General features: G+C 38.3%; 1 protein-coding gene across 5 annotated transcripts in view; it reads right to left on the bottom strand.

Annotated features, from left to right (window-relative positions):
* Positions 1 to 329: 329 nt before the first annotated feature.
* LOC145985122 (apoptosis-resistant E3 ubiquitin protein ligase 1) overlaps positions 330 to 13,656 on the bottom strand; it is a 179,524-nt gene continuing 166,197 nt past the window's right edge. For all 5 annotated transcript variants that reach the window (XM_083118761.1, XM_083118759.1, XM_083118758.1 and 2 more), the window contains 6 exons: positions 10,640 to 10,715; positions 9,925 to 10,214; positions 7,578 to 7,703; positions 7,234 to 7,422; positions 6,639 to 6,901; positions 330 to 2,712 (listed from right to left, as the gene is read on the bottom strand). In XM_083118761.1, the coding sequence (XP_082974887.1) occupies positions 2,610 to 2,712; positions 6,639 to 6,901; positions 7,234 to 7,422; positions 7,578 to 7,703; positions 9,925 to 10,214; positions 10,640 to 10,715 (1,047 nt within the window). In that variant the 3' untranslated portion in view covers positions 330 to 2,609. The remainder of the gene's footprint in view (positions 2,713 to 6,638; positions 6,902 to 7,233; positions 7,423 to 7,577; positions 7,704 to 9,924; positions 10,215 to 10,639; positions 10,716 to 13,656) is intronic.

Below are 13,656 nucleotides of genomic sequence, written 5' to 3' on the forward strand. Positions count from 1 at the left end.
ATGGCTGTGCTCCAAGCTGATACGTGTAGTAGGGTGTTGAGTTTTCTCCCATCAGATTGCTGTACTGTACAGGCACCACTTGACTGTCTTGCCAACATGATTTTCAGCTCTGAAAGCTATGCTGCAACACAATGCATGTAATAGGGTTTATGATCATCTTTCTGCATGGAAGGCATGTACATTCATTATCCAAATAAAATATCTGAAAACAAATTTATTGATTTGGCAATCCATATTAGGGCAATTATGTCTCTGTAAGCAACATGGAACATTTCTTAACATCCGAGTGAAGACATTTGTAATTATTAACAACACATTTGTTTCTTCGGCTATGAGCTTTCTTTATTTCTACAAAACTGCTGGGCAGCATTTGTACAAAATACTATACAACAATACATTCTGTACTTGAACATGACTGCTAGCACAAATGACACATTGTGATAGCCAGCGACAGAATTCTACCTTCAACCAGTAACCAAACATAAGGGTACCACAAGATGGAGATATTTAATGTGGTTACGACTACACAAAACTTGGTTCTGCCAGCAGAATTATTTTATTCATCCAAAAATAATAACTTTATGATGGATACGCATTTACATCAGCAATGAGCATCCTCCTTTGACAATAACACGATCCCTACCAATCAATTATTTTATAATGTTAAAATTCTAGACAAAATATTAGGTAAACATTTAATTTCATTGTAATGTTTGTACCTCTACTGAAACTAAATGTTGTATTCACATATCATACAACTGACAATAACATTTTGAAAAAAATGGAAACTCAAGTACTGTTCCTGAGAAATTACACTACTTATTGCATTAACATAACACACCTGGTACAAATTGAACAGAAGTCTCAGGCGTAACTGTTCAAAACATTATAGAAAGACCAGAGAACACACAAGAAAAATAAATAAATATATTTTTAGTAACAAACTTAGTGACGATCTAGATCATATGCTATAACAATTTGTACCTAAATAACTTAAAAATACTGAAGAAATTGCATATTCTTAATTATTGCTAAACAACTGTTTCATTCTTAGTAAGTATTCTATGCTTGCTATGAGTCTGCCAGGTAGCACTGGTCAGTTTCCAAATTTTCTTCTTGTGAGAAGAGGAGATAAGTATTTACAGCTTTATCCAACCAAAATCCCTTGTTCTCTGGTCCCAGCAAAAACTATCACCCTGAGTACAAACCAATCATTGACATGCTAGTCAAACATTTTACTATCTTATGAGTATGAAATTTCAAAGGGAAGTAAAGTAGATTTGCATTATTATTCTCTATAATATTCAGTTTCTTATCCTCTGTTAACATCAATGAAGGTTTCAAAATTACTACAGATTTAGGGAGACAGAATGATCATTAAATAAGACTATGCAATTAATAGTTTGTCAAGTTTTCACCCTTTAATTATTAAATTTTTATTAATAAGAATATCACGAGCTAGTATGAAAAAGCTTTGAAAATAAGTAATTGACTTTGAATGTACAATAGACTGAACAATATGTGCTATTTTTTTTTCTATATTGAATTTAACAAAAACTTTAGCTGTTATAATTATTTAAATCAGAACATAATAATAAATTAGTGTGTCTGTCTGGGATCAAGTCAAAAGACATGTCTTCTAACAATAGTGAATATCAAATAGCTAGCAATGGAGCAGCCATCTTCAAAATGGCTGGAATTCTATCCCCCACACGAAGGAAAAATACTGATAGATGCTACAAGGAAAAGTTTTAGTGTCTAAAATTTTCGATTGAATTACAAAGATCAGATTAAAAATATGCACAAAAAACCTATGAGGTTTTCTTCGTTCATATGTAAGAATAGGAAGAGAAATTTACTATCGAACTTCTGCTAATGTTAACAGTTGGATCTTAAACTGTTATTTTCATGCAATTTGTAGTTTCTACATGACATTGTTGCATAGTACTTTATGGAAAGGAGGAGTAGTATTTAAAAACTAGTTAACAACTTTCAGTGAAGACCAATAAGATCTTCTCAAATGTTTGGTGAAAGGAATGTACAAACTCAAAATCCAGGAACCAAACATAATCCTTATCTTGTCTACTCGATTTCTCATTCTTTACTCCAAGTCACATGCAATATAATGAAATACTGTTATGAAACACTTTCAAAAAGTTAAAACAAATGTCCTTACTATTTTGAAGTTTTTAAAAAAGAATTAGTGTAGCATACAACTGGCAAAGTGATAAAAGTTGATAACCTTGTAAAATTAATAAATAAAAAGTGGCCTTAAGGCACAAACATAAATATGCATCATTAAATAATAATAATAATGTGCTAAACTGAGTGTAAATGAAGTAAAACTCTTTATTATGCTTGTGCATCTTTGCACAATAATATGCGAAGACTTCCAAAATCAAGCTGTACCATATCTCTGCTACTTATATTGCTTGGGACCCACGTGGGCCTAAAACATTCTTAACAACAATACTGCAGAGATCTACCACCCTCCACCCATCAGTGTATGGCTCCTGGGAACTCTCCGGCCATGAAATCGCACTGCAGGAGCACATCTTGTTTCCTGGAAGAAAATACTGCTGAATACCTGACATTGTTTTTCTGCCGACTCAAATCATCCCAAATCCTTCGGTCCCTTCATTTATTGCAAGTAGCAGGGCCTTCTCGAACTGCTCGTAGCATTCGTAGTCAGGTAAACAGAGCTGATTAAAGCTGTAAGAGAATGCAGAAATAATAAATCTTCATGCAAGAAATTTCTTCAGATAAGGCATAACTTACACCACATGCTATCATTTTACTAAGTAATAAAGTCCAGTTTTGGCATATACTTACTTTTTTTCTCTAGCTTTCACCACATCATGTGGCTTCCTGAGGAGATAGGACAAGAATAGATAAGATTTAAGACATGGGAAGGTAAGTTAGGTTAAAGAGGTTAAAAAGACAATTCCAGCCAGAGATGAAGTAGGGTGGATTGACAGGGCACTGCATGACCATTTTAACTTTTTTTTAAACCTAACTTACCTCCCCATGTTTTAAACTTTGAGTATTCTTGTCTTATCTCCTGAGGATGCCACATGATGTGGTGAACGCTATAGAAAAAAGTAAGTACATGCCAAAACTGGAGTTTTTGCTCACATATAACAATGCACCGGGGTAGAGGGAAGAGAACAGCTTAACTTTAAATCTTGTGCAGTTTTCAAACACGAGCTTTCTTTAAGGACCCCTTGCTGTCTAAAAGGTCATCGACGATAGAAAAGGCGCACCTTGCAAGTTCTTGGAAATCCAAGTCTAGGCAAATCTCCCCTTCCCTTTCCAAATTTAGACTTGGTCAGACGACACAGTTATTGTTCAGAGTAGAAAAACTGCAGATGGCGTGTTTCGGCATTTACTCTGGAAATTGTAGTGATGAGTTTGGATTTCTTTCTGCACCACGCGATATAACTGTGCACATGTACAGTACGTGTAAATTATTTGCAGAAAGTACACCGACTGCTAGGTCGCGTCGGAAGATGACTTCACTGCACTTAGTCGCCTGATATAGGATCAAATGACTGGTAAGTTTTACTTCTCCCCTTGCGTTTTTTTTTAGGAATTTATTTTTGTGTGTGATAGGGCAGAAAAAGAAGAGACTAGAGACAGACAAGTATCTTCTCGATATACCATCTGCCCTTTCGGGTTTTAACGCTGCAAACCTTGGAGTGTATGAATCACCTCCTCTCATGGGAAGGCAGGATCTTTTATTCCTTGAACATTTTTATTAAAAGTTTACTGTTTGTTTTAAACGTCATGTTCAGGACTGATGACTTAGTTTTAGACCTCAGAGGGAGGTAACACCATTTATTCTTATGTTAACAGGTGATTTTTTATGTGTTGGGAATAGTAAGTGTTTAGTTTTAGGTGCCAAGATCGAGGCATGATCGATATTTTAGACCTCTTGAGGGTGAGGGGGGGACGATCTCCCCTGATGCCTCCAGTCTTGTAAAAGTTCAGACTGATTTCATTCAAATGCAATACCAGGTACCTATACTCTGTCCCAGCTAACTGTAGAGCATGCAAACGAAATCAAGTGTCTGCGCAAGTAGTGATGGAAGACCAATGAAGACGTGAGAGGAACGGAATTGCGTGGAGAGGGGGGAAAGCGACTGCCTTTGCAGCAGTGTGTACTGCTTTGCTCTGGCCACTCGATTTCCCTTCTCTGGCACTATGCGCGGCCTTGCTTCAGAGTTAGCTGGGACAGGGTATAGCTGCTATGATAATTACAGATCAAAATACCTAATTTTAAAGCTGTTGGCTTGCCTTGGCGACTAGAGCCATATCTGATACCTCCGCCCTCTCCAACCATATCCTACATTTGAAAGTCTTCGTTGGAACACTTTAGCCTAGCAAATGTGCTAAAATTACTGAGAGTTTCATTTTTTAATCTCAATCTGAATAGCAGTCTGAGATTTGGAAATATCAGTAAAAGGTGAAAGAATCGTTTTTTTACGCCTTTTCAGAAGCAGAAATGTTTTATATGTTAAAATTTTAAAAATATAGCGCCTACCAAATAAAAGATACCATCTCATAGACTGCCTTTGCGATTAGCCAAAAATGGCAGAAAAGTAAAGTAAACTAAGCTAAATCTATTATTTCATTCTAACTCTTTCATTCATGTAATTCGTATTTAGTATGTGACATTTTTGTTAAAATTATTCTACGATTTATAAAATGATGAAATGGTAAATGAGAACACAGGCAACTTTCTTTGCAACACACCGATCAAAAAGTTTCAGAAACATGGATTTTCTCAATACGTTTGAACGTGTACTTCATAGTAGTGCATTTTCAGTTATGTCAGTAATCATTAAAAAAAAAAAAAAGGGAATGCCTCAATACCATCATGCCTAACTACATATGAAGATCGAGTACCAGGCAGGGATGGAAATTTGCGATAATTATCTTATGGTAAGATATAATATTTAAGTTTTCTTGTATTAAGCACCGTTTAATGAAATTATAAGTAATAAAATAATCTGCAATAGAGGCATCTCGGGCTCCTCTTATCTCTTATGAGCTACTGTGGATATTCATATATTGAATTACTACTCCCCCCTCCCCACTCCAAAATAAGTTCCAACGTCCCTGCACAATATGTATTGTACTTCAGTGTTCTGCAGCATTTTAGATTCCCCTAGATCAGTGGTGCCCAAACTTTTTCATTTGACGGTGCCCTTAGTGTTTCAGAATGTAAGCCTGCCTATCTAACACTTACAACAGTTAGTGTAGTTTGGTTGCTTGCCTCAAGCTAAAAAATAAACTCATATTTCAAATTCAGAAACATTTTATGTGTAAAAAGTACTAAAACCATGTGACTCTAGCAAGTAAATGTCATTTCAGTGAAAATATTGGAACATTTCGTGATGCCCCTGTAAGCCATGGTGTCCCAGGGTGCTGCAACACACGCTTTAGGAACCACTGCCCTAGATCATTCTCCAGGGGTGGAAAAGCTTCTTCGCAAGGTACTGTTAGGGAGATTTTGCACCAAAGTGAAACACAACATGCAACCTCCAAGTGACATGTTACTTGAAAACAAACCCCAAGAATCTAATACAACCTTTTACGCTATGTAGTGACATGACATGCTCGATGTCTCTCTCTTCACACTTGAAGGTCCCTTGGACTGGGCCATTTTTCTATAGTATGCAGTGGGTCATGCCCCATAGGTTGAGAAACGATGACATAGACAGATATAATTGGTCTTGTTTCATTTCTTAAAGACAGGGATTTTAGCGGAGATAAAATTTATACATTGTGCCTCCCAATAATTAATGTTATAGAAGAAAGTTGAATTTCTTTAAAAAAAAATGACATACCTGTGCCCCCCTCAATAGAACAAAGTGAATGAAAAAATGTGGTATGTAGCGGTGGTGTATTCCTGCAACCGTGCAAATTTTTGTTCAAATCAGACTGCTACTTCTTAATAATAACATTATATAAAGCGGCAGCTTCGGGATAATGTCCGGAACTGGATGGACCAATTTTGGAGGGAAGCACAACATAAGACCGTTCTATGAGGATATGTAATGCACATGTCACAACTTTGGAAAAATAAAAGAAAAAAAATCGAGGTTCGGAAATTTTGCATAATTGTGGAAAATTTCGAACTTTGGGCCTTTGCCTCCACTTTCCCCCTGGACCCTTAATTGTCGGATGTTGCTTTTTACTCATTCTTACTTGTAGAATTTAAATTTTTCAAAAAGATGTAGCAGTTTAGCAGTTATAGCCACATTTAGAAATCTATCCCATAATAATATAGCAATAATGAAGGCAAACGAAGAGAAACAAAGGAGTTTTTCAAACTTCGCTTGTTAATAGTAGTAACAATGAACAATTTTTTTGTAATTCAAGTATTTCATAAGTTCATATGTATACTAAAAATAAAAAGAGACAAAACTAAAATATCATGCATAGTTTTCAAGAAATTGCGCATTAATTGCTGCCCCACGCTGCTGGTCAAAATATCAACCATCTGTTCTCAACCGGTATACATGTGGCAGTCGAAATTTTGACTGTCTGGCTGCTAAAGGTTAAACAAAACTATTTTACTTGGATTAAGTGAATGTTTTTCAAATTTAAGAATGCAATAAATAGGCACTCACCACGTGTGGGCAGTTGGAAGGTTTCCGAAAGTGGGTGCTGCAGTTAATTGGAACCGAGGAGTGAGCTCAGCGAAACCGCCTGGAGGCAGCTGTGAGCAACCCGTGGTGAACTGCAGCAGGCGAGCCATTTCCTCTTGTGTGAAGTTGGAGACTGCAGTCCAGAACCATTCCAATACATGACGGAACTCAGGAGATCCACCATTTATCACGTGATGAGCTCTGAAATCTGCTATGCTATATTCTCCAGTACCACAGAGTAACAGCTGGAATAAAATAAAAATATCAGTGATGGACAAATATAAAATTTCTGCTGATACTGATATAAAATTTATCAATATTCTACTGATCTGATATAAAATTACAAATATTCCTTGAAGAACGTGAATGGATGGATCATTACTTTTTTAATGTAATGTTTGTAACCAGGTAAATGCAACTTAGAAGAAACTGCTACCCACTGATGAGGTCAGACTTATGACTGGTACATCGAAATATCAATGTCGGACCAGGTTCAACTTACAACTAGAAAGGGTTAAAAACAAATATGTGTCTCAACAAAAGCAAGTGAAAAAACATTTATATTATGGTCATTTACCTCTAATTCATTTTCATCAAATATACTAAGCAAGTTATCTGGAATCAGCTCATTAAGCCCCTTGAGAAAATGCTCCATCTCGTCCTTGACGCTGTTGGCCAAACGGTATTGGGCCAGAGCATCCAAGTATTGGTGCTTTGATTGATTTGTAACCCGTATCTTTGATCCTCCTGGTACCAATTCTGCAACCTGCAAGCAAAAAAAGTAATAAAAATTAATTCCCTTGAAAAAAAGCATTCAGCCAGTGCAATTGTATGATGCTAAGAATTATTTTCAGTGTGGTAGTTGGTTTTATTGTTGGAATTTAAATTTCCATCCTAAATTGTATAAAAAATTAGACATACCTTGACCAGTTGTCCAAAGTGGTCATATTCCTCTTCTACAAAGAACAGATCCATCTCTTCCACATCATGCTCCAGAATATACTTCACTTTGCTTAGATACAGATCTGGATCATCTTGCTCAAAGTACTGCAACAGAAATCATTACTTTACAAAGCTTTCCTTGGCTGTCACACAAACAACTTTAGAAATACAGTTGGGGCTTTCATCCTTAGATGAAATATCCTTTAACCTTTGTATGCCTGATGATTACTGAGGTGACTACACAATTTATGTCCTACATACATGGCCGATTAAGTGGTCAGCACTGCAATTAACATGCCATTTCTACAAAACCAAAAGGATATTTCAGTTACGTCTTGTTTTGTTATACATATCAAGGTCTGACATGGTCAAATTGAAAAAAAAAAATATTAATTGCTCATATTTTTAACAATTGTTTTTTAAAGAAGTAATTTTCTCCAGGATAAAATAGGCAATGTTATTAAATATATAAAATATGACTGGGTTATTCAGCATTTTTTCTGATATGTTTTACATATACACGTAATAATTACCAAAATGTACAAAAAAAAAATGTTTGTAATGTACTCACTGTTTTTCGAAGACCCTGTATTTGAATTTACTTTCTTGAAAGTTTTCTAAATGCGAACTATGGCATTTGCAATTCTTTGTATAAACAGAAAATCTGAAAATACATTGATCTGTATTCAAAGTTATACAGGATGAAGAGAAACTATAGGGACAAACTTCAGGAGGTGATTCCTGGCAGGTAAAGGAACAAAAAAGTTCATATCAACATATGTCCGGAAATGGATGGTGAGTCTGCAATAAAGCAATTAGTATCGGTACACATTACATGGCATGACTTTCATCCATGTTACAACAGGTGTTCAAAGTGGCCTCCATGGGATGCAATGCAAACGTCCACGCGTTGCATCATGGATTGCCTCACTCGTTCGAATGTTCCAGCCTGTACCCGAATAGCGTCACAGGCTACATGGGCATGCTGTTCAAGGGTCTGCACATCAGGAACTGGTTCAGCATACACAACACTTTTCAGATGCCCCCACAAGTAAAAATCAAGAGGGTCTAAGTCCGGTTATCGAGCGGGTCATGTCACAGGGCCTCCTCGTCCAATCCATCTTCTGGGGAAGATGTTGTTGAGGTGTTGACGAACAATAACGCGAAAGTGGGCTGGCGCTCCATCATGCATCAGCCACATTACCTGTCGTATTGCCAGAGGCACATTCTGAAGCAAAAGAGGCAGTGTGTTCTGCAGGAATTCCAGATATGTCTGTCCGTTAAGGCATTGTGGAAGAACAAATGGTCCAAGTAGGTGGTCGCCAATAATACCTGCCCAAACATTGATGCTGAACCGTTGCTGATGAGATGATTCAACCATTCCCCGAGGATTGGCTGTAGCCCACAGATGACGATTGTGTAGGTTGACGATGCCATCTCTACCAAAGGTCACTTCATCGGTGAAGAGGACTGACGACAGAAATCCCAAAATGGTGGTGGTGGCCTGTTGCAAAAACCAGCGACAAAACCGTTCCCTTGGAGGAAATTCCGCTGGTGATAATCCCTGCACACGCTGCAGGTGATAGGGATAGTAGCAGTTTTCATGTAGGATACACAAGAACGTCGCTTGGCTTACACCATGCTGGCGGGCCACTTGCCTGGAGCTTGTACTGGCGTTGTTCTCAATATCGTGTAGCACATGTTCCTCCAGATCTGGTGTACGCACATGCCGTGGCCGCACTCCATGTTTGCCTGTATGAAAGGACCCATGCTCACACAAACACCCATAAATGGCTGCAAAAGTTTTGTAGTTTGGGTGGTGCTGTCTGTCTGGGTACGTGGCTCAATAAATCCGTGCAACCTCTCAACCGTTTCCATCTGCTTGACCGTGTACGAAGACCATCTCAGCTTGTTCCTGGTATGAATAATGGACCATGGTGCTTCGACGTAGCTCCAATCACACAATATGCAACACAGAAAAGCACACTGTGAGTATTGTTATGAGAGGATGATGTCGTTTTTCAGTGCCATCTACCTTGGCAAATATGCGTTTCCGAACATATGTTGATATGAACTTTTTTGTTCTTATACCTGTCAGGAATCACCTCCTGAAGTTTGTCCCTATAGTTTCTGTTCACCCTGTAGATAGATCAGTAAAATTATTAGTCATTTTATGATATCTTAATATGCCTGTATTGACAGGTACTGATAGAATATAAATTAATTTGTTCAACCTTTAATAGCATTTAATTGCATAAAATTAAACCATGGGTGTACTGTACACAATAAATACAACTACTGAAAATAATAATATTTATAAATGTACCTTGTAGTGCACCCTAAGGCCAATGAGTTGTGCTAAGAAAGAACGGGTGAATCGTGCCCTGACTAGCTGCCTGTAGGAACCACCGAGAGCTGACTCATACAAGCATTTGCCTACCACACGGCCTGCAAACTCATAGTGCTTCAGCTTCAAGTGGGATGGACGTCGAGGATTTGGATGAACCAGAGCCTGCTGGTTGTCGGAGAATCCAGAGAACAGTCCATTTCTTGAGTCAAACAATGCCGCGCAAATCAATTCAAACCACTCACGTCGTACACCTCCCCAATCAAGAGCTGGAAAAATAACAACACTTACAGGATTTCCATTCATTTTATCAAAATTCTAATATTCTCAGACATTTTTAAATAAATTTCCAGACCATTATTAACATCTGTAACTTAGTTTTAAGTCTTAGGAACTTCACGACTCAAGTGACATGTGGTAATATTGGCTTTAGTAACCAAACATTTATGAGAACTGACAAATTAGAGACCAAGATAAAATAAAACTGACTTTTACTGACATTACCGACCATTTTCCACCCCTGAAGTATTTAAATCATTGCAGGCTGGTAAATGCACACTCACAAATAAATCTCAGTCTTTTCCTTGAAGCTAATTTGTGTTCACAGTTGAAATTCATAATCTTGTCAAATGATAATCAGTCATGCTCAACACATGACTGAAATTATATCCTAAGAACTATAAGTAAGGAATACCTTGTTCTCCTTGGAATGTTATCTCTAAATTACGGCACCAATCGCTCACGGAGAATCCTTTTGTGGACTTCATGGACTAAAAAGAGAAAGAAACAAAGTAAGAGCATTATAAAAAGTGCTTCAGACAGTGTCATAAACCAAAATATGTCATCACTAAATGGATGCAAACTTTAATTCATATAAAAAAGAAACAAAAAGGTACGTCAACTCTCGATTCTACGACCCCGGGTATAACGACCCTCTCGAAGTAACGACCCTTTTCCCGGGAACCGTGAAAAATTTAGAAAAAATTAGAAAAATTTGGAAAAAAAAAGTTGAAAAATTGAAGGAAATCGGCCGAAAAATGCGTTGTTTTTTCCTCCACTCATTCCCTTTACGAGCGCTCTACCGCTCACAATTAGGTCTGAACTAAAAATAGACACCACCACACCATGCTTGAGTGATATCCAATAGCACTTGACCTCTGCCCTCCCCTCCCTCAAGCGCACCAATGTTACACCGCACCCGACGGCCGCTACCCAACGCGCCAGGCTTGCTCTTGGATACGCGAGAAAAGAAAATCGAATGTGCTTGGATGTTATTTTAAATCGACTTGACTTGTTTCCTTGTCCTAAGAGCTGCTTAAAACTCGCGGAGGAGGGGGGAGGAGCAGCCTGAAATGACTGCTGGACTTGCAGACTTTGCCAATGTGTATGGCAGGTCAAGCTCTTTCATCGATAAATACACCACCTTGAGAGAGAAGATCGCAGGAATGTTCGAAAATACAGATGATTGGCGCCTGGAAGTCTGGCCCATCTGTCCAGCTCTGACCTAGAGTTTAGCAGGTTCCCGTGAGTGAGTAACTCTCGGCCTTGTAGACGACAACTTCCGGTAACAGCTTTCATTCAAAACGTGTTCTTTGTTCCCTGCAACACTTCATAAAAAAGCGAAACTTTTAGATAATCAAAACCACATTGGTGAACTAAAGATCGTCAAGCCGCTTAATGCGTTGTCATCCAGGTTTCCATAAAAGTTTACTTCGATCTTACGTGCATCATAATCCCACTTCATACGTTTTCCTAATTGTGTCGATGTCGTAATATCTGCCAAAAAAGTGTTCCGTTGGCTGACTGACTTCTCCCACCTTTCATGTCAGCAAACGTGAGGGGGGGGGGGTGATGCAGATTGTTTCAGCCCCGATTTTCTTGCTGATGCGGGCTGATTACAGGCGAGGGTGGAAAATGACCCACCCCTCTTCCTTTCCTTTGACGTCTAAAATGGGGCAACCAGTTCTGGATATATTCTTGAAACGAACAAAAACCATAGAACAAGTAATAAAAAAACGTGACCCAACTCCCTTTCCCCAGCTCATTCTCCGCCACTGGTGTGCACGGCAATGTTGATAATTGCAGATTTTTTTTTTTTTAATGCTGTTGTCTGCATAGGAAATATTGCCCCTATTATTGTCTGCTGCATGGTAAAACGTAAAGCAAGGGTCATTTCTTTCTTCCTTACACTGCTGTTAAAAGTTCCGTCTTTGACAGTTGCGTTATCTTTAAAATGCTGGGATTATTCTCTTCCGCCACCTGTTGCTCGAACTTCCAGCCGGTCTCTTTGTTTTTACGATGCAGCTGGCGCCAGTGTTTTGTCTAGCATCTGCAAAGCTGTCCCTTGCGGATAACAGCGATGACTCATCCAGCGTGAAGAGAAAGGTTATTGTTTTGAATCTCGCAAAGCTGTTTTGATTTGACGATAACGAAATTCGATCTCCAGAAAGGAAAACAAGAGTTAAAATAACTTCATGTTCTGCGCCTTCTGATAATTTGCATCCGCTTTTTTTTTCAGAACCATTCATGTGGAGGGGGAAAAAAAGAGTTCAATGTAGGAATGGTCGCTGAGACCGATTAAAAAGACATTATTCAAGGGGAAAACGTTTGGAGGGGTGGGTGTTTGACATCGAGAATACTCCTAAATCCAACATTCAATCGTCCATTAACATGAGAGTAAATAACGATCTACCATTTTGACATGTGAAAATGCGCAATTTCATAAAGCTTGTTTTCAGTTCATTTTATGCTGATGGGCTAATCGGGACTAAATATACAGTTTAAAGTGAAATTCAATTCCAAACCCGAATGATTATCGACTGCCACGCTGTTTAATGACGTGTCCTAGAATACGCATTGGGTGAAAACAGATCGCAAGTTGCGCGTTTCCTTTTTCACGCTGGATTACAATGCAAGTCAAGGAAGGAGTTTGGACTGCTCCCTTTAATGGGGAAGGAGGGAGAATGAAGTTGGTTGAAGCAAAGAAAAGTGACTTTTTTTACGATGTATTTTACACAGCCGAACCAGAACGAAAATTACAGCCCTGCCTTTATTTTTTTTTGTCTGGTACCTAGAGACAACCTGTGTTGTTTCTCCCGAGAGATCTAATCTTACCAGTTAATCTTGTAACAGACAATGCTCCAGTGAACCTGTATAAAATCCAACATTCATTCTGCCCGATTATCTCCCGACTTTTGCTGGCACCAGTCTGACTGGTGTCAAGATTCTTCAAGTTTCGCTTGCAATAAGCGAGAGATTGTTTTCCTTTCCATTGGTCTCAGTGCACACGGGTTTCTCAGGAACTAGAATTGTAAGAATTTACTGGAAAAGCAACGACTGTGCACAATTGAAACAAAGTAACATTATTATAAATTCTCGTTTGTGAAAACTTTTTCATGTTCTATTTTTCTTCTCACAACACGCATCCTGTGCATAACAGGTTGTATAACTACCAGGATAAATGGTGTTACCATCTCCTAGGCATCTTTCTGTCCGTTTCAGCTCCCTTTAAGCTGAAAATTGGTGCAAATTCCAATAACGACCCCTTCGAAATAACGACCCTTTTCCCGGGAACTGTGAAAGGTCGTTGAATCGAGAGTTGACTTACTTATGAATGGTTGAGCTCTTGTAACCAAGTGTTTAGCACTCTTGCCTTTGGTGTGAAAACTCGTGCATTCAATCTTAGTTACCCAATTTCATGGAGTACGAATA

This window comes from Lepisma saccharinum, chromosome 3, assembly GCF_977018435.1.
Source record: "Lepisma saccharinum chromosome 3, izLepSacc3.1, whole genome shotgun sequence".
Lineage (NCBI taxonomy): Eukaryota > Metazoa > Arthropoda > Insecta > Zygentoma > Lepismatidae > Lepisma > Lepisma saccharinum.